The sequence below is a fragment of the Stegastes partitus genome, unplaced genomic scaffold (assembly GCF_000690725.1).
Source record: "Stegastes partitus isolate 25-593 unplaced genomic scaffold, Stegastes_partitus-1.0.2 Scaffold398, whole genome shotgun sequence".
NCBI classification, from domain to species: domain Eukaryota; kingdom Metazoa; phylum Chordata; class Actinopteri; family Pomacentridae; genus Stegastes; species Stegastes partitus.
In genome coordinates, this window is record NW_007578129.1 from 495,812 (window position 1) to 516,442 (window position 20,631).

Here is a 20,631-nt window from a genome sequence, read left to right on the forward strand (position 1 = left end):
TGTGGGGTGTATCAGTGATGGACAAGAAGCTGAGTACAGGGAACTAGTCAGTCAGTTTGTGACATGGTGTGGTAACAATCACCTCATCTTACATACCAGCAAGACTAAAGAGATGATTGTTGACTTCAGGTGGTGGAAAATTACAAATATCTTGGAGTTCAGCTGGACAACAGACTAGACTGGAAATGCAACACTGACTACATCTACAAGAAAGGTCAGAGCAGACTCTACTTCTTAAGGAAGCTGAGATCATTCAGTGTCTGCACCAAGATGTTGCAGATCTTCTATAAGTCTGTTGTGGAAAGTGCAATCAGCTTTGCAGCCATCTGCTGGGGCAGTAGCATCAGACCCAGAGACTTACAGAAACTAAACAAGCTGATCAGGAAAGCTGGTTCTGTGCTGGGGATAACTCTGGAACCACTGGAGCTGATTGTTCAAAAAAGAATGCTGCACAAGATGATGAAGATGATGGAGGATTCTTCCCACCTCTCCACAACACAGTTAAGTGAAGAATCAACAGAGTGTGTTTAGTGGGAGGCTGCGTCAGCTTCGCTGTTGAACGGAGAGATACAGGAATTCCTTCCTGCCAACAGCCATCACCTTAAAAAACAAATCTGACTGACTGAATGATTGTTGTTGTTGTTGTATAGAATATATGTTATATTGATTTAAAAAAAAAAGAGAGAGAAGTTTCTTTATTTTATGCTGATGTGTGTTTAAAAAGAAGTTATAGTTGTTTCTTTATTGCCAATTTCATGAAAGGAAATAGTTTGATGCATTATATGATGATGTGACATTTTTTTGTGTTTTGCAAGTGCACATTGCTGAAAGTAATTCAGAGAGTAATTTTTGGTGCATGCTTTTCTATTGCACTAGGATGCCTATAGTGCAGGAGGAGTAATTAAGCATACTTTTAATATCTCTGAAACCTGAATGTTTTACTTTTGTTGTAATTGCACCTTATTTCTCCAGTTATGATAAGTCATCATCATATCAGCTGTATTAATAATCACTTACCGTGATGAAATGTGCTCACTGTTCATGAGAACAGTAAAATATGTGTTCTTGAATGTTTAGTCCTCATATTTGAACTTGTTATATTTTGAATGTTGTACAACCAGAAAGAATGAGATTTGATTTGATTTAGGATTTATTAGTGACATTTAATTCATTAATAATTGCACTTTGACAAAGGGACTTTTAAGAAGATGCATCCGAGAATGAACTGTAATGAATGCATTTGACCTTGTCTACAGGTCAGGTTTTTTTTTTTGAGTGGACAGTGAATTCCAAGGATGCAGAACGAGATCCCAGATGGCGAGCTGAAGGACCTAGGAGAAGATACACGTACCATTCACACATACATTCATCTTTCACTCTCATGAACTCTTAATATCAGGTGCACCTGCAACAACTCAGGGCCCCAACGGACAATTTCATTTTCTGTGCGTATAACCTTTCTTGTATTTTTTCTTCTTTGTTTTGGGGGTTTATTCAAATTTATGTTATGCTAAACTGCCACTTAATTTGTTCTTTGTAAAAATAAACGAGTGGCTACTCAAACTTCATTTCTGTGCTCTCATTATTGTTGCTCAACTCTTGGCTCCTATCAAATCTAGAACTTCTGATGCTAGCCCTTTTGTCTTGTCACAGTACATGATTATTATACTGTAATCTATCTCCATATCGGAAAGTCGGTTACACATACACAAACCCCAATGCCAGCGGCACTTTGAAATGTCAGTGTTGGACCTTCTCCAGCAGAACAGTGGCCCTGCAGCATCACAAAAACTACTCAAAAATAGCGTGAGCAACACAACATGGAGCCCAAGATTCTGATCCAACCTCCAACACCCCAGATCCCAATCTGATTGAGGAACAAGATTAGCCCACTGGCTTGTACACAGATATTCAAACGGTCGTTTTAGCTGCATGAACCAGCTGGTGAAATCTGCAATAGCAGGTTGTAGTTGCCATCACATAGTAACACTTGTTTAATGTAATCGCACCCATGGTGAGACATGAACAGAAAGAGAAAATCTGTAGCCACGACGCAAAGAACATACCCAACAACCAAAAACAGGCTTTGCTGGCTGCTGCAAACTGTGCTAAATCATAACAGATGCCTTTAGAGTGCAGGTAATGATGAGGCTGGCAGCGACGCAACAGAAACATCAGAGAGGTGTGAGCATGGAACAGTGGCTTTAACATTCTGACATGCACTGTGCTGTAAATGAACTAACTAGAACGCTGGAGTCCCGTTGCATGTGTGAATGTGTCCACGGTTTAAGTGTCAGACTTAGTGCACAAATGTTTAAAAAAGTTTGTTACATTTTTCTAAATTTTTTGAATGGTTGCCAAATTCAACTGTGAATGGGTAAAAAAAAAGTGTCGCTCTGAAGTGAATTTGCATAAAAAGCATCATTTATATGATCAGATAATAAAGGAAACTACTAAATCCGCCTAGGTGTCAGGTGATCCTGACATGAATTCAGCTTTGATTTTTGCTTTCAGTACACACAAACATAAGACAGAAAACTGAGGAAAATTTGCTGTATTGTTTTGCATTTTAATTTAAAACAAACAATACAAATGAACAGATTGAGTGTTTTTGTTTGTTTGTTTGTTTTTTGTTGTTTGTTTTTTAAATTAAGGATTCACAAACATGCTTTCAGCGCTAGCAGGGGTATCAAAATGAGGCTTGACGGCAGACTTCGAGGCTGCTTTATGGCCCTGTGTTGGTGTTCTACAGAGTAAAGGCGGTTTTAATGCTTCGGCTGCTGCCTGTATACTGGAACCAAAATGCCCCAAGGCCCTATTTAAAGGGTATAACATTGAAAAATGTAAAGAATCCTCTCATTGTATGCACGCCGAAATAAAGACTTGTTCGTACCGTATTGGAAAGCATGTTCAAGAGTTGCATTATATCTGCACAAAGCTCTACATATTCGCAAAGCTTTAAATATGCAGTTTTCTCAACGAAGTTTGGCATATCGTCTGTCAAACTCAGAAAACAACGTAAAGCGGCTCCAGCTGTCGTAACACGCACACATTTTTACGTCACTCTATTCCAGGTCGCACAGTGAGACTACACGTGAATAGAGCAGCAGTGGGCTGATTTCGCCTCTTTTTGTTCGGTGTTGCGAAGATTCAGCTCCAGGCAGTGCAGCAGGAGTGTGACACCGGCTCCGTGCAGAGGGAGAGGCCGGCAGGATGCTGTATCTGATCGGCCTGGGGCTCGGAGACGCCGCTGACATCACGGTGAAGGGTCTGCAGGCGGTGAAGAGCTGCTCCAGAGTCTACCTGGAGGCCTACACATCCATCCTCACTGTGGGCAAAGAGGCGCTGGTGAGTCCCGGGCCTGAACACAGACACGAATAGAAGCAGCTGGATGTTCAATATCAGTTTTTACTTTTATTCATATAGCGCAGTTCACAGCATATGTCATCTCACAGCGCTTCACACAGCAGGTGAAGACCTTAGAACTTTAACAGAGAACCCTTAGTTAGAAGGTAACTTTGGACTCCCTCTGAGCAGGCGGTCGGTACCGGTGTTCCTTTGCAGAACAAGTCCAACATGCTGCACGACGGCAGCTCAGTGTTGCCAACTCCTCAGTAAGGAAAGTAGCTATTGGCTGTCCTAAAAGTCGCTAGAAGTAGCCAAATGGCATCATCACCTAATTTGCATAATTATGATTTGCATGTAACTATAATGGACGCTGAAGGAGAGAAGGATAATGTCGTAGAACAGACAAAAAGTGAGTAAGAAACACCCTAAATATGTTTATTTATACTTTATTAATACAAATGAACTGTCATCTGTTGATTCTTTGTTTGTTTTTAAAATTTTTGCCTCTGAAATAGGCCATCACTTCTCACAATACCTTCTAGACTCACATTAAATAAATCAACTTTGTCCTGTATTGTTACATGTTAGAATATCAAATTTAATCAAACGATGGTAATGTGGGGTGAAACTGGCAACTTTACATCCAACCCTGCTCCTTTATCCGGGCTTGTGACCCAAAGACACTCTGGCAGAGTAACTTAGGCTTTTTTTTTTGTTTTTTAGTTGTTGGAATTCTTTTTTGTTTTTCTGGCATGGTGAGCAAGCAAGATATTTAGCTTATGTCACAGAGAGGAACACACAGTGGACAAGGTGAGTAAGTGACTGAGGCAGAGTGAGTCAAATGATTTATTTTATTGTGACAGTGAAGACACGTTTACATTCAGATCTCCCTCTGTAAGCCAAGCTGGGATCAGCGGCGCGTTTGGGGGTCTCCTCTGATCCGACTGCAGCTGCGCAGGACTCCTTACAGCCTGGGAGAGCTTTGGGACGGGGAGGAGCTCACGGCAGCACCCGCTGCTCAGGACAGTAATGGCACAACGATACGTGCTTTTCTGTCAGTCTCCAAAACACAAGAAAAAGTCGCTAGATTTGTCGCTAGTCACTTTTGGAAAAACGAGAAAGTCACCAAGTTGGCAACACTGCAGCAGCTCAGTCCCTCCGGTTCTGGACCGATTTCATATTTAGTGACATTGTACCAAACCCGAGCATGTCCATACTTTATACTTCTAGCTAGGGATGGGCTGATACCTCTGTTTGATTTCCGATACCGATACTTCAACTTTGAGTATCTGCCGATACCGATACCAATACCATCTCTCCTCCTAAACTTCTTTGGAAATACCTTATTATCATGGATACATTTGTTTAAGATGGCTCTATCAAAAGCCTCATACTATTAAAGCAGAGACTTTGCTTTTCTAAGAAAGGAAAAAACACCCAAAAGCATGTCTCAAAGTGAAACTGTAGCTGCTTTATTTGAGCTGCAATCAGACTACAGTGTGCACTCAGTGCCATTCACATATTTAGAACAGATCAAAATGACACAGCAACATTAAGCTGCAATTTAAAGGTTAAATGACCAAAACTTGGTATTAAATAATAGTACCACTAATAGCCGCTCTCGGCTCTGCGCATGAGCAGTAGTAATCGGATCCAATAGGAAGGGTCTGTCTGCAAAGCCGGAGACCCACGTACAGGCTGCACGTAGAGGGCTGCACGTAGAGGCTGGACTCGTCTTCTACGGCCGTATAAGTGCACGGCTTCTAGTTCGGGTGCGCAACGTAGTTTTAAAGGGTGATTTCACTCAAAATATACTTCCAATTTTTAAAAATATATATATATATTTAAGAAGAGTATTTTTAACCCCTTACCGCTCTCACGGCCCGCCGGCGGGACGTGACCACCTTCCAAAAACATTACAGCCAGATGTGCTCGCTCCACAATCAAGTTTCCCGACAATATACACATCAAATGAAAGCTCAGAGTCTCCTCTTTCCGATGATATAAACCTTTTTAACTGGCAGCAACCACAGCGTTGACACAAAGAGCTTTTTTTTTTTTTTTTTTTTTTACAGAACAGCAACATGTTAAAATCCGACTTCTCTTACTTTTGAAGGCTCTCTGCAGCTCAAACATCGCTCATTCTTCACCAGCTTGGTCTCATTCTGTCTGGACACAACCAGTCAACATAATCCAGTAAAATAATTCGGTCCGTAAAACGTATTAGATCCTCAAAGGCACAAATTCTGCAGTAATGTCTTCCCAGCTTGAGATCAACTCTGGCTGTTTTATCCATTTCTTCTGGCAAAATCAGCCTGAACCTATTTTAGATCGCGCTGAAAGCGCTACAGTCAGCTAGACGGCTCAGCTTTTGATTGACACCTAGTTTGGCCAATAGGAGGGCTTTGGGGGTGAGTGACAGCCTGAAGAGCCAATGGAGTGTCTCAGACAGTAAACCCGGTACGGACAAGTTCCACCCTTGTACATTCGACCAGTTGGGTTGCAGACACTCTCTGACGCTGTACACTGGTAGCCAATGAGCAGACGAACACGTGGATGTGTCGGAAGGCAGGATTGTGTGTGTGTGGCGGTATCGGATCGGCCAGTTACCACTGTGAAGTATATCATCCGATACCATAATTTCGCCCAGTATCGGCCCGATACCGATACCCAGTATCGGATCGGCGCATCTCTACTTATAACCTACATTTATTTCAGAATTCACTGTAAAGATATCCATCCCTTGAACTAGATCGCCTGCCTGCTTTATAAGCCAGAAAGAATTTTAAACGGCTTCAGTGTAGAAACTGAGAAAAATAATTAGTTGTTCACTTAAAGGAATTGTCCTGTCCCCTCCCTGCCCACTGCTTCCAGGTCAGGCCTTCACTATGAACTAACTCTAAATGTTTTAGCAACCAAATGTTGTGCTGCTGGATGCAAGAGTGAACACAATAGTCCTCCTGCACTCCCAGCATCCCTGGAGCTGTTTGACACAGCCAGGCTTTCTCTGTGTAAGCTGGCTCCACAAAACCTGAAAGGCCGGTCAGAGGCAGAGTATTACAACGGGGGCTATCACCTTTCTTTGTTAACTGGGTTTCTTATCAGACTCTGTGCATGCTCACTTAAAAGGAAACGTATCACAAGAATACATCAGTTAACAACTGTAAAATGCAAATATTCTATATTCCTCTCTTGCATCAACATGAGCGGAATATAGTTCTCAGTACTGCTTCTTTTTTGGAATGTGACCGCTGCACACTGGAGCTCCTAAACGTTAAACTTCAAACATAATATTCAAAAAGTGTCTTTGGGCCTGATGCTGCCGTAAAAAGGATCACTTTAGTTTTGACCAAAGTGAAGTTGGTGTTATTGACTTAATATTCTGTGTTATAGGGTCCGAGGACCCCTACTTGCAAAGCAAGCCCTATTGTTCCTGCTCTGTTTCTTTCTTTCTTCCTTCTTTTTCTTATTTGCCTGACCAACACGAAACCCTTAATTTGATCCCCTAAACACATTCAAAAACTCACCAAAATTGGCACGCACGTCCAAATCGGCGAAAAATTTGATAAAATGAAAAAAAAAAAAAAAAAGCTCTCTAGCGCCACCTAGTTACAGAAAAACACACTAAAACGGCCCTAGTGCCCAGTAGGAATGTCATACAGAGATCAAACCAACACAAAAACGTTCGTCTCAATGAGACCCACAAATCTCGTGCTGACACCCCTGAACCTATCTCCAACAGGAAGTCCGCAATTTGCCTTTCAAAGTAAGAAAATCCGTGAAAACTTCTTTTGGGAAAAAATTATTTTGTCTGACACCGTAAATCGTACCAACTTGAAAATCGCACAGGAGACAGAGTAGGCCTTGATGTACAAAAGTTCTAAAGGGATTTGGCGTTTCGCAACCGGTTTTGGAATGGCGAGCCGTTAAAATTGGCTGTCTATGGGACATGTGCAGACATGCTGTGACATTTGGTCATCTACACAAAAAACTAAAGGTCCTACAGCTTTAAAAATGACACTGAGGGCTTCCTAACAAGATTTCCCACAAAAATATGCTGTTTTTACACATATTTGGAGAAAATTGTGGCTGTATGGGAGAGAGAAATTGAGTAAAACTCTCAGCTCTCTCACCCAGGGGCATGCAGAACGATGACATCATCACAGCTCAGTGCAGCTGCTCCTGTCACTCACTGACAGGCTGAGCAGAGAGAGAAAAATGGCTCCTTCAACTTAAAGTAGGTTTAACTTGAAGAACGGTCAGACGGGCATGAGGTTCCAAAACGGACCGAGAACCCGACAAACGCTGCTTGCAGCTTTAATTACTCATAGCAATGGCACCATGACAACAGGCAAAAGTCTGTGTACAGTCAGTGTGTCCAGTGTTACCTCTACTTTTGATGGTGTGTCCACAGGTCAAAGCTTCGTGAAATCTGTAAAGCTGAGGAACAATCAGGGAGCAACTTCAACTTCAAATTTATTATTTGTCCCCGAGGGGCAATTTGTTATGTAGCAGCTTACACAAGCATTCACAATAAACAACAATAAAAACAGTAAAAAAAAAATAAAAAAAAAAAAAGGTAAAAAAAAAGGTTTTTTTGGTTTGTTTGGTTTTTTTTTACAGTAAAGAAACAATAAAAAAACAGTTAAAAATTACACAAAACATAAGACAGACAGGGACATTAGCAGCAATCTTGGTCATTCATTCAGTCAGGTGTATTCCAGTGCAAACAGTCAGCAGCAGCAAGGCAGAATGAAGTCAAGTAAACAGGTTAAAGTGCAGCACAGTACATGATAGAGTACAGCAGCAAAAACACAGTGCATTACCACCTCCTCTTCTCAGCGTTTATAGCTCGGATGGAGGTAGGTACAAAAGAGAACTTATACCTGTTTTTTGTGGCCTGGGGTACTGCCAGACGAAAGCTGGAGGGGAGCAACTTATACTCCTGATTGAGAGGATGAGTAGCATTCATAAGAATCAACTGAGCTTTCTTTTCAAGTTTTTTGCATGTGGGAAAGGGCCATGAGCGGGATTCAAACCCATGACCTTCACATCAGGACTGTAGCCCTGTACATGGGATGCCAGCTCAACCTGGTGAGCTATAGCGGCGCCCCCTGAGCTTTCTTTTTGATTTGTACAGTCGTTCAAAAGCACAATTAAAAACTTTCTACAGTTGATTAGGTGCTCCACTGCAAGTACTTTAATTGCCAAGTAAATTATTTCAAATAAATACCTGATAAGGACGTGGCTCTGTGAGAAAGCTGGAAGTGACCGAGGTTGATTTGGGCCTTTTTAAGGAAAGTGAGCATCTCTCTCTGGGTGCTTGTCATTATGCTTCCTAGTGTCCTCTCTCCCCATGTGACCCCCAACTCATTCTCCCTCCACCATCACGGAGAATTTTCCAGGTTCTAAAATCGCCGACGAGGCTTCAGGAGTGTGGAGGGAGGGAGGGTGTCTCCTACTGTACCTCACAATGTCAGTAGGAGGAGCTAAGATGCAAGAGTGAGTAAAGTGAGAAGCCATGTTAGCATAATGATGAGCACTGTCTCTGTCCCCAGTGTGTATGAAATAAGGGTAGTTAGCAGCTATGAGACAGGCCACAGAAGTGACGAGACTAAAACCAAAGGTCTGCCCATCGTGGTTTGAGCCACACATCTGGACAGGGGACACTAGGTCTGAGTAACAGCTAAAGGTTCGGCCTACAAGATTCTGCAATGGAAAACAGCTTATTGATATAACGCAGCTTTGGAGCATTTTTTAACTGTTTCAGAAGAAATGTGGACAATTAGGCACTTCGAATATTTCCATTATGGTCGACAGTGGTAATGCCTATCATTTTTAGTGTAGAAGAACGAATATTTCTTCTAGGTGTGTATGCAAAAGTCTACATAGCACGGCTGTGCAACTGGTTCCATGTCTGGCTCAGACTCCCCTGGGTGCCAATGTTACGGTCCAACACAAGCGGAAAACATAGGAATGGAAAAATCAAATTTGAAAGCAACAATCCAAATACGAAATATTTGAAATTCAACTGAGAAACAATTATCCATTTGTGAAGTTAACACACCACTAAAGAAGTTAATGAAGTCCTCTGATGATGTGTTTCAGACTTCAGCAACGTGTATGCTTCTGCAACATTTCTGTTTGCTTCTTTAGCCGTGTGTTAACAACTTCAGCAGTGTTTTACTTATTTAGCATCTCCTTTTATGGAGAGGGGGCCTCTTCAGCTGCACGTTGGCTGCTGAAACAGTGACTAAGCTACCCTAGCTGCGCCTTAACTGTTACTTTGCCTTCAGGAGGAATACTATGGGAAGCAGCTGATCCTGGCAGACAGGGATCTGGTTGAGCAGGGAGCTGATGAGATCCTGAAGGATGCAGATGTAACTGACGTGGCGTTCCTAGTGGTCGGCGACCCCTTTGGGTGAGTCACATCATCCACGTATCAGGACTGTATTACCTCAGTGCTGCAGCAGCAGCTCATATTGATCCCACATATCTGAGGTCTGCTGTGTCAGCGTGCGGACTGCAGCAGAGTCTGATGTGACCACAGAGTTTGTGTCAGAGCAGTCTGGCCTTCATTTCGGCAGATTTCTCCCCAAAACCACCAGATTCCTCTCAGAGTTAATAACAGAGTGCTGAGCAGCTTGCCTGCTGCCTTGAACACACAAACTCTCTTGACTTTTGTTCACGGGAACGTTGGTTTTTGCAGTTTACATGAAAAGAGGAGCTGATTCTTTTTTCTCCCACTGAAGACTGAAATTGGTGAAGTTTCTTTTCATCCCACTGAGGTTTCACTTGACTGTGACCTCAACATCTGTCCGTTACTCTGTGTTTCAGTCATGCGGTCTCCAAGGTCTCATGTTTCTGCAGGGCTTCCAGCCCTTCATCTTCCAACAGCAGCAGGACAGTGTAGCATCTGTGGGAGTTCACTGTCTGCTGAACGTTGACTCTCTGTTCCCAACTGCCGAGCTCATGTCAGAAAATTTGTATCTATTAGAGATTCTTTGTTAATTCTGATAATAAGATTCCCTGATTGTCCTCCTGCAGAGCCACCACTCATAGTGACCTGGTCCTGAGAGCAGTGAATGCTGGGATACAGTTTAAAGTCATCCACAATGCGTCCATCATGAACGCAGTCGGCTGCTGTGGTCTGCAGGTAAATCTTTCCTGAGTTTTTCACTTTGTTAATTTTGCACATGTAAGAATCAAAGAAATGCCATCAACAAGATGACACTCCGTTTTTGTTAATTTGATGCTTGTTTTACCCATAGACTGTATAAAAGATGGATGTAGCAACCGGCCCTGAAAAATGAAGCCAACCAGGAAGTGTCAAAAACCTGCAATATCACTACGTCCGCTAGCTGCTGGCTCCAAAAAGCCCTGGCTCCTATAGACTTGAATTGGAAAAGAAGTGACCACAGATCACGAAATATTACGTTCCTACAGCTCAGGATTGGTGACCAATCTGAAAATAAATCAATTCTGAATTTTTAAAAAATCGTCAACATTTTGCGGGGCAAGGGGCGTGGCTGGCTTGATTGACAGTCAGCAGCGACGATGCAGACGAAGCGAGCAGAAGGCGGTAAATGTGGGCGCGCAGAGAGGGCCTCCCTCTCAATCCGTCTGACCAATCGCTGCTCCTATGGTTTCGCCCCCCTCTGACGATTTTTGCGTCACCGGCTCCAAAAATCCAAGATGTCAACCAGGAAGTAGCAAAACCCTGGCTTCATTTTCTCAGTGCAGAAACCAACGGGTGACGTCACGGTAGCTACGTCCATCTTTTATACAGTCTATGGTTTTACCCTGAAACGCCTGGATCACTTTTCAAAAACTCAGTTTTTCATAATTTATTTTTATTTGTTTGACCTTTGTTTTACGAGGCAAAAATGTTTGAGAACCAGTTCTCATTTGCAAAAATGACCTGAAGCAGGGGGTGAACAGGACAACAGCTGTTAGAAGTCAGGACTCAGTTTGAATCTCCAGCATGACACAGACAGTCGCCAGGAAAAGAAGACAGATGTGTTTGGACAGAGGCATATTACAAAGGTTTAGAGATTAAACTGATGTGAAATGTGTCAGTTAATAGACGAGGTGACAGTAATTAATTATTTGTCTTTCAGAAATAAAACCGTGAACGCTTCATATTAATGTGAACTCATCAATAACTGAGCTGTCACAGCAGCGAATCAGCGCACAGGACCCAGCTGTTCCCCACAAACACACACACACAGATTAGCATTAATGCTAGCACAGAATCTCCACTGGGAGGTTCTTAATATGCTAATGGGGGCGGGTTATGTAAATGAGCAGTATGCTCTCCACCAGGAGTCAGCCCCATCTGCCTCTACTGTCTGTGGAACACCGACTCACCACAGGATGCCTCCAGGCTTTTTTTCACGTTACTTTAATTTTTGCTTGGAACAAAGGCACACTCATACATAGCGAAACACTTTTCCATCACTTTCCTTATTGTAATATTTAAAGCCATAAGGTAATAATAATTTGAAAAATAGTAAAACAAATAAATTCATACATTCTTCTTAATGTTATGGCTGAAATGAGCTTAATAAGAAAATAATAATAATTGAAAAATAATATTGAGGCTCAAGAATGCAATGGGTGGGTAAAAGAAAAGCTGAGTTTGTTTTACCACATAAGTAAGGCAAGAAGCTAAATCTTAACAAACAAAATGCACAGTGATTGCTGGGCCATCACGCTGCCACCTATCACTGAAAACTCCAGAAGCGGGAGCACAGATCTAATCAAATCTAATGAAAGATCAGGTCTTTCATCTTGGACCTGCACATCTTAAAGCTACTGTCCGCTGCAGCTGCTGTTCATGTTTTTGGAGGTTTGAGGTGTCACAGTGACGACAAGAGCAGCTGCAGACACAACAGGAGACAGGACAGATTCACACGAGTCTCCATTTCCTTCTAAATGTCCGTTTTTATCAGCACACTGAAGTGCATGTTGTAACTGCTGACCTCTGTGTATGTTACTTGTGTTGCTGATGCTGTGAGACACCAGTTTACACTGTGTGTGTCTGTGTGTCTGTGTGTCTGTGTGTGTCAGCTGTATAACTTTGGGGAGACGGTGTCCGTGGTGTTTTGGACGGAGACGTGGAGACCTGAGAGCTTCTACGACAAAATCTGTAAAAACAGAGCAGCTGGACTGCACACACTCTGCCTGCTGGGTAAGACACACACACACACAACATGTCATTAAACTGACATATGATTAAATTGTGTAATAAGCAGAAAAATATCAATACAAAAACTAAAATTGGATATGGCGCCTCAGTGTTACGCCTTCGTCAAAAACTCAAGTTGCATCTGAAATCAATTCATCATTTTATCCTAAAGCTAAAACAGGTTTTGTGACCTTTGACCACCAAAATCAAGTCCTTGAGTCAAGTGGATGTTTGTGTCAAATTGTAAGTGTTCCAAAGACATCTGTGAATTACAATGGGACAGACGGACAACACAATGTGTGTGATTATGGCTTTTGCCAACCAGCGAACACAAATATCAGTAAAATCTGCTCAAATATAATTTAAAATATCCATTTAAAAAAATATAACTGAAATATGTCTGAGTCATGTTCTGTAAATTGGACCAAAATTAATAAAATGTGCAAGAAAATAGTCATTCTATGTCAATTGCAAGAGCAGGTTTAGATGAGGTCTGTGATGGACTGGGGCAGGTCCAGGGCCCCACCTCTTGCCCAAATTCAGCTTTTGCCAAAGTACAACCTTTCGTCTTCAGTCTGCAGTCATCTCTAAAAAGCCCTGATGGTGCATTGAGGGAACTGCCAGGTGTCCATAACTGCAACTAGACCACCATCAATCACCCCACCTTCCCTAAACTAACAGTCCAGTTGGAGGTGGATGAGCTGCTGGTGACTGTTAATATACTTTTGAGGAAACAATGTCTGTCCCTCCTCTGCCATGTTGTTCCACTGCAGAGACTAAACACTGGTGTAAACACACACAGCAGCATTCATTTATAGTGAAGCATCAGGCAGACTGTATTTGTAAAGGACACACAGTGCTTTACAGAGCTACAGGAAACTAATACAACATAACATAAAACATAAATGTAAAACAAACTCTACAGAGACTCTATAATTGATGTAATTCATTCTCCAAGCGTTTTTTTTGCTTGTTGATGTAGCTCTAATGCCAGTGGTTGAAGTTTCACAGTGAGTTTCACTACCAATGACAGAGACTTTTAGTCTCAGTTTTAACTTGGTTGAGGTGTAGAAAATTCTCTGCCATCCATGACCTAATATCTAAACTAGAGTTATCTATAAGCCCTGGGTCATCAGGAGACATGGCAATGTACATCTGTATGTGCATTTCCCAGGACTGAAAATTAAACCTTGAGGAACACCATCATTAAGGTCTTGTAGCTTTTAGATGAACATTTATCCATGATTACAAAAAATATTTATTAGTAAACTAAGATTTGAATGAATTAAAACAGTCCCAGAGAAGCCAGTCAGACTGTGTAATGTGTCTAGTAGAACATGGGCTGGACCATATCAAAGCTGCACTAAATGGTGCTGTCTCAGTGTCTGGGATTATTGATGTAACCAGGACTCTGCACACCAGTGAACACACAACAGTTACTGATATCATTAACACATATGCAGGATGTAATAATAAGCCACCGCAACAGTCTGCGTCATTTATACAATATTCATTTATAATTCAATATTCAATTCAATTTTATTTGTATAGCGCATATTTACAACAACAAGTCATCTCATAGCGCTTAACAAAAGCAGAAACACCCAACAATCCAAAATATTTGGATTCCCTATAAGATTTATACTTTTGAAAAGAAAGTTACAAACTGCTTGTTGTACTTGAACCAGGAATAAAAGATGTCAGGTCAGCAGTGAGGCAGATCGAACCATTCAATTCAAAAAACACTCAAAAATATAGTGTAGAACAGTAACATGAAACAAACAGTGATGCATGTTGCACAGTTATTCAGGCATTTATTCAATTTGTTGGACTTTTTTAAAACATTCAAGTTTTTTCTGATGTTGCTGTTACTTTATTGTTGTGTGACTTCACCTTTGTTCGTGTTATTTACCACATTTTACAGATAAATAACATATTTGTCTGATATTTTATAAATAAAAAAAAATAGAAAATTAGATTTTAATTTTAATATTTTATGTTGACATCGTGTCCAGAACTTCAAAAATACACTGTTTGTAGTTATGTAATGAAGAGGGTCCTTACATGTGAGGAGTGAGAACAACTACAAATGATTTAATTATAAATCGATTAGCAAAATAGTTCCCAGTTCAGTTACTGGGCTCAGTTAAAAGAGTCGTTTGAAAGATATATTTGCTAAGTACAAAAAAACAGCAAGACTTATTTACTTCAAATTACATGATTAGTAGCTGATATGCTGGTATTTCCTTTAAAGATTTCTACATATTTTCAAAATTTCTGTCTGACATTGTAATATTATTCAGATATTCAAATTGCTGGATAGGTTGCAAATATTTTCAGTAGATTTTGAGGACATTTTGATCAGTTCTTGTACTAATATTTGGAAAATTGTCATATCATTGGTAAAATTACATTTATTGCTTTTTTATAAATCTTTTATATTTAAAAAAAACAATAATTCTTAGGGCTGCTGCAAGTTTTCAGTCAATTCAAATGAATGAATTTATCTGTTAGGTGCTTGGTCTTTAAATGGGGAAAAACTGTTTTAAAATGAATTTTGATCCAACAGTAATTCAGTGATAATCAGTTGCCTTCTGAGTCATTGAATGGTCGATCTGAGAGTCTTTGGAGAGCTGCTGTTGCATTCCTCATATGCTTTGCATCCCCTCTGATAGTCCAGTGGACACACTGCCAGACAGGTGATGCACTGCAGACAGGAAAGATGATGTGACACTTCCCCTTGTGCATTTATTTCTCACTATTCATTTTAAAATGTAGATTCTCTGACAAAATCCAGCTGCTGGCTGTAAGCACTGCAGCTCCGCCTGGTGGGGATGGCAAGACTGCAGCTGGATTTCTGACTGCTATTGGCTGATTATTAGGGTCCGAGGACCCCTACTTGCTGCAGCAAGCTATTGTTCCTGCTGCGTTTCTTTCTTTCTTTCTTTCTTTCTTTCTTTCTTTCTTTCTTTCTTTCTTTCTTTCTTTCTTTCTTTCTTTCTTTCTTTATTGTTTGCCTGACCAACGCAAAAACCTTAATTTGACCCCCTAAACACGCTCAAAAGCTCACCAAAATTGGCAGGCACATCCGAATCGGCGAAAAATTTGATAAAATGAAAAAGAAATTACAAAAATGCTCTCTAGCGCCACCTAGTTACAGAAAAACACACTAAAATGGCCCTAGCGCCCAGTAGGAATGTCGTACAGAGATCAAACCAACACCAAAACGTTCGTCTCAATGAGACCCACAAATCTCATGCTGACACCCCTGACCTATCTCAAACAGAAAGTCCGCAATTTGCCTTTCAAAGTAAAAAATTGAGCGAAAACTTCTTTTGGGAAAAAATGATCTTGTCTGACACCGTAAATCGTACCAACTTGAAAATCGCACAGGAGACAGAGAAGGCCTTCCGAATGGCGAGCTGTTAAAGTTGATGATTTGCCGCAGCCTCGGCTCATACTTTGTATGGGTGTCTATGGGGCATGTGCAGATATGCTGTGTCAGTTGGTCATCTACACAAAAAACTAAAGGTCCTACAGCTTTAAAAATGACACTGAGGGCTTCCTAGCAATATTTCCCACAAAAATATGCTGTTTTTACACACATTTGGTGCAAATTGTGGCTGTATGGGAGAGTTAAAGTGAGTAAAACTCTCTGCTCTCTCAGCCAGGGCCATGCTGAACGATGACATCATCAGAGGTCAGTGCAGCTGGTCATGTGACTCACTGACAGTCTGAGGCTTAGAAGACAGAGAAAAATGGCTCCTTCAACTTAAAGCAGGTTTAAATTGTGTCAAAATGGAGGTCAGACGGGCATGAGGTTGCAATGCAGACCGAGGACCTGACCAACGCTGCTTGCAGCTTTAATTATTATTATTATTACTATTATTACTAATGTTGTTTTGTGTTGTTGTTGCTGGTGCAGCAATTTCCCTGAGGTTTCCGCCAAAGGGATCAATAAAGTTCTATTCTATTCTATTCTATTCTATTCTATTCTATTCTATTCTATTCTATTCTGTTCTGCTGGGCTTTGGCTGCTGTGATTTAATCTGTGGAGTTATTTGTACTATTTGATCCTGCTGTGCTTCTATGACCGGTGTGTTTTGCTTTTTTTTAGGAATTTAGGAACACAGCAGCTACAGTACAAAGCCAGCTAAAACTATCACTGTACACTCTGTCACTGAATGTAGTTCGTGTTCCAACCACCAAAAATGAATGTATTGTAACAAAGGCTGCAGCCACATCCACAGTGACAGCTACGTCATCCTAAGATTGCAGTTGTAGTCAGAGCTACAGGTTGTCTCTGCAATGGTCAGAGAGAAGAAGCTGTTGAACCTGCTCCTCTAGTTTTCTCTAAATGCAGTTGTGCAGACTTGTGCCTGACAGACATAGCTGAGATTGTACTGACTCTTTGCCACCAGCAGTGCTCTACTATGATGTGATACAAGACAATACATCGCATATATGTATGACAATATATCGCAATACTGCTCAGTCTTTCCTCATAGGTCACTGGGTAATGCAAATTAGTCCTCAACAAAGAAAAAGGGTTTTTAGATAGCCGATGGCACAGACCATATGGGCATATGCCCTGAGCAGCAAATCTCACCAATGAATGCTCTTCCAGGATTATTAAGGTAATGACAGATTAATTTTCTGTCCCCTGGGTAGTCAACTCATCTTTACGGCTCTGAAATAAACACAAATAAAATAAAAGTATTCAGTTGTTGTATCTTAAATGTTCTCCTTTTTTTTTTACTGACAGATATTAAAGTCAAAGAGCAAACCATCGAGAACATGATGAGGTAAGAACCAGGTCCGGATGTAGAACCACATCCAGACCCTCCTCCAGGTTACAGTCTAAGCGCCTCTGCAGCTCTCCCACGTTTGGGGGCGTTCAGTCATGTTGATGTCATCTCTCAATTCTGAGGTGAACCTCAGTGAGCGTGTGCAGTGGGGACAAACAGAGGTTTGTGTTGAGCCACAGAGAGTCAAACAGATCAGTGACTCAGACAACGTCCACATGAAGGTGCTTTTCCCCTCCAAGACAGCAGCACTGGTACTGAAACTGTTCTCACTCTGACAAGTGACTTGTGTTAGACATGGTACTAAGAAATTTTATTTTTACTAAGAAGTCCATGTAAAAAAATATTCATATCTTTTTCTCTGGAATCTTTGAACCGCTATTTGCTACAATTGCTAATATTATGTCTTTTTAATTGCCAACAAACTTTTTCTATTTCTCCACTGGGATTTTGCATCACTCGTCTGTTGCAACAATCCTCTCGTCTTAAGCAAAGTCGATCATAACCTTGGTGTTTAGCTCGGACCTAAGAGTTGTGCCCAAGGCTTAATCTTAAATAGGCGTAAAAATCTAAATCTAGGCAGTTTCTATAGTAAGGACTTAGGCTAGTGTTACACTTTCTGCATCCACTTGCATGTCAGGGTCCACTGAATGTAAATTTTAGCATCTTCTGTATGTGTCTCTAAGGACATCTCTGTGGATATCCACATGCTGTCAAAATTTGTCTGTGTGGCAACTACGCTACAAGGGTGATAGTGTTCATGCATGGAATATGTAGAGTATGTGCCAACTTCTACTCTTATATGAGACTAAGTCCTCCCAGTGGACTCCAAGCAGACTAGAAAACGGTAAAATATTTGCTACTTGTACATGGGTGTCTGCAGCTGAGATCAACTAAGGAATATAATTGAGGCTTCAGGCACCACAGCTTGTAACATGAAAGACAATGCTGTGCCTCATATGTGACTGGGTTCTTAGAGAGGAGAGAGTTATTAATTAATAAATAAGTAGTTTATGTAAAATGCACACCTTAAAAAGTTACAGCATTGTTGCTGCTGTCATCACTTGTATGAACAACAACCATCACCGGAGAGAAATCACTCTTCCACAGTTGGTCGGTACAGACACTTTCCACGCTGACCAAACCAGTAAAAGCAGGTGAATCCTCTCCAAAATCACCAGCAGTTATTTTGCGGGTTAGACTGGCGGGTGTGACCAGATCCAGGTCTTTGAGGTTGAAAGACGGCCTTGCCATCACTCTGATCTTCAGTTCCTTCCTCACAATCTGGGGGGTTTAGGTCTGGACTCTAATTGGACAGCTCCAAAATGTTGGTCATGTTTTCTGCATCCATGGAGGCTAGCCTGGTGCAGTGTCTGTCTTGAGATGATGGTACCAGAATAGCAGCACTGGGGTCACTGTTGACTTCTAACACACCCTCTGAGGTTGTTCACAAGAAACTTGTTTTGCATTTGAATCATACTGTGGACTGTGGCCTCTTACACTTGAAAACACTTGGATATACATAGCTTTATTACCTTTGCTTGTTTTGTGAACAGGAACAATGCACAGCAGTCTCAGTGATGGACTCTACCAGCAATTTACTGAGCGCTTCAGTTGTGGGCATGACTTGCATTTGACTAGTAATTGATTAGAGAACCACTGCATCAGCTGTTCTCAATTTATAATGTATTGGACTGTTTGAGAACATGGCAAAATCACTGAGACCATTTGGAATGTTATAGATGCTGCATTATCCCCCCAAACTTGAACAGTTTTAAAAGGGTATGAATAATTAAAAGAAAAAAAAAAACATCTCCAACAGTGTTTTACTATCTTTTGAGACTTGGTTATGTAATTTCCTTAAAGAAATTTGGTAGGGCTGTGAGTCTGAATTTTGGCCTGAATGTATACATGTGCAGTTAGAGGATGGATGAAAGAGTCAATGGATGCACAGTTTTCATGTACGCTTAGCAGTAAGAAATCAACATTTTTATGCCTGGATTTATTGATTTTATTGTGTGCAAAATCAGAACATAGACTGTATTTTATCTTCCGTGGCTTTCGCTCAAAGCTGATTACTGATTATTGGCCTTCATTAAAATATCTGGACATCTTTTCACATTATCACCACCTTTAACACTTAAGTCATGAATTCCTTAAAATAAACTGTATCGGGCATTATCAGGTTAACGTTCTGTATTGATTTTAGAGGGAAGAAGATCTACGAACCACCTCGCTTCATGACAGTCAGTCAGGCTGCAGATCAGCTGATTCAGATCATCAACAGGAAACGGGACGAGGGGGAGGAGCTGGGTGAGTTGAGCCTGATCTACTCAGTAGGATCCCTTAGTGTGCAATAATCTACTTTTGTTGTAATACTTTGAGAAAGAAAATCACATTTATAAGAAAAGCATAACAGCTTAAGAAATAACAAAACACTAAAATATGAGGATTAAGCAGTGTATAGATAATGGATGGATGGAGATAAAATATAATGCCCATCTCTCTGCCCTGCTATGTCTCTCTCCTCCAGGTCTAACTGAGGACACCGTTTGTGTTGGTGTGGCCCGGCTGGGCTCTGAAGACCAGATGATCCGCACAGGGACTTTACGTCAGCTGGTGTCATGTGACCTTGGCCCTCCACTTCATTCTCTGGTGATCACCGGCCAACTCCACCCACTAGAGGTGGATCTACTGCGTATAAATGCAGAACCAAACGCCCTGCAGCACCTCTGCATGCTTGACAGTTCAACGTTCACCTCCTAACAGGCACGCCACTCACATGTTGCTCTGCCTGCCTTTGTGAGGACCACTGGTGTGTTCAATTTGTAATGTCCTTTTACTGTCAAATATGACTTTCTGGGAACCTCCTTATCAAAATGATACATGATCCAGTATGTAGATTTCCTCCGAGTTCGGTGCTGATTGGTCCTCACACCCATGCTCATCTATTTGTAATCCAAGCAAGCCATTGTTAGATTCCTTTCCAAGTACCAATCGGAACTTTCAAACTTGCACTTAAAGTAATGAGTACTGGCAGAAATGTCTTCACCATGATGGGTTTAAAGCAGAAATTTGTCTTCACAAAGAGACGAAACCCATATACATGCACACACAAGCCTGAAAACAATGATTTATTTGTATAAAATATTGATTAAAAAGGCATTTGAACCACTTAATTTTTTTTGATCCAACAAATTCACTTGAAATTTTAATGTGGTTTGACATTTAGGGAATGTGATGTTTTTGTGTTAAATGTGTCATGTTTACAAACTTAAAGAGGATGAT

The 20,631-nt window shown here is 41.1% G+C and overlaps 1 protein-coding gene across 1 annotated transcript; it reads left to right on the forward strand.

Moving 5' to 3' along the window:
* The first annotated feature begins 3,005 nt into the window (after window positions 1–3,005).
* dph5 (diphthamide biosynthesis 5) lies at window positions 3,006–20,518 on the forward strand. The gene is made up of 7 exons (XM_008285356.1): window positions 3,006–3,348; window positions 9,645–9,769; window positions 10,396–10,504; window positions 12,421–12,541; window positions 17,304–17,343; window positions 19,553–19,656; window positions 19,877–20,518. The coding sequence occupies exons 1-7, from the start codon at window positions 3,214–3,216 to the stop codon at window positions 20,107–20,109; spliced, it is 867 nt and encodes a 288-aa protein (XP_008283578.1). The 5' UTR covers window positions 3,006–3,213; the 3' UTR covers window positions 20,110–20,518.
* The last annotated feature ends 113 nt before the right edge of the window (window positions 20,519–20,631 follow it).

Coding starts and splice junctions, on each gene's coding strand:
- dph5 (XM_008285356.1), top strand. CDS start 3,214: ATGCTGTATCTGATCGGCCTGGGGCTCGGAGACGCCGCTGACATCACG. Junction 9,770..10,395: donor GTGGTCGGCGACCCCTTTGG/GTGAGTCACATC, acceptor GTCCTCCTGCAG/AGCCACCACTCATAGTGACC. Junction 19,657..19,876: donor GGACGAGGGGGAGGAGCTGG/GTGAGTTGAGCC, acceptor TCTCTCCTCCAG/GTCTAACTGAGGACACCGTT.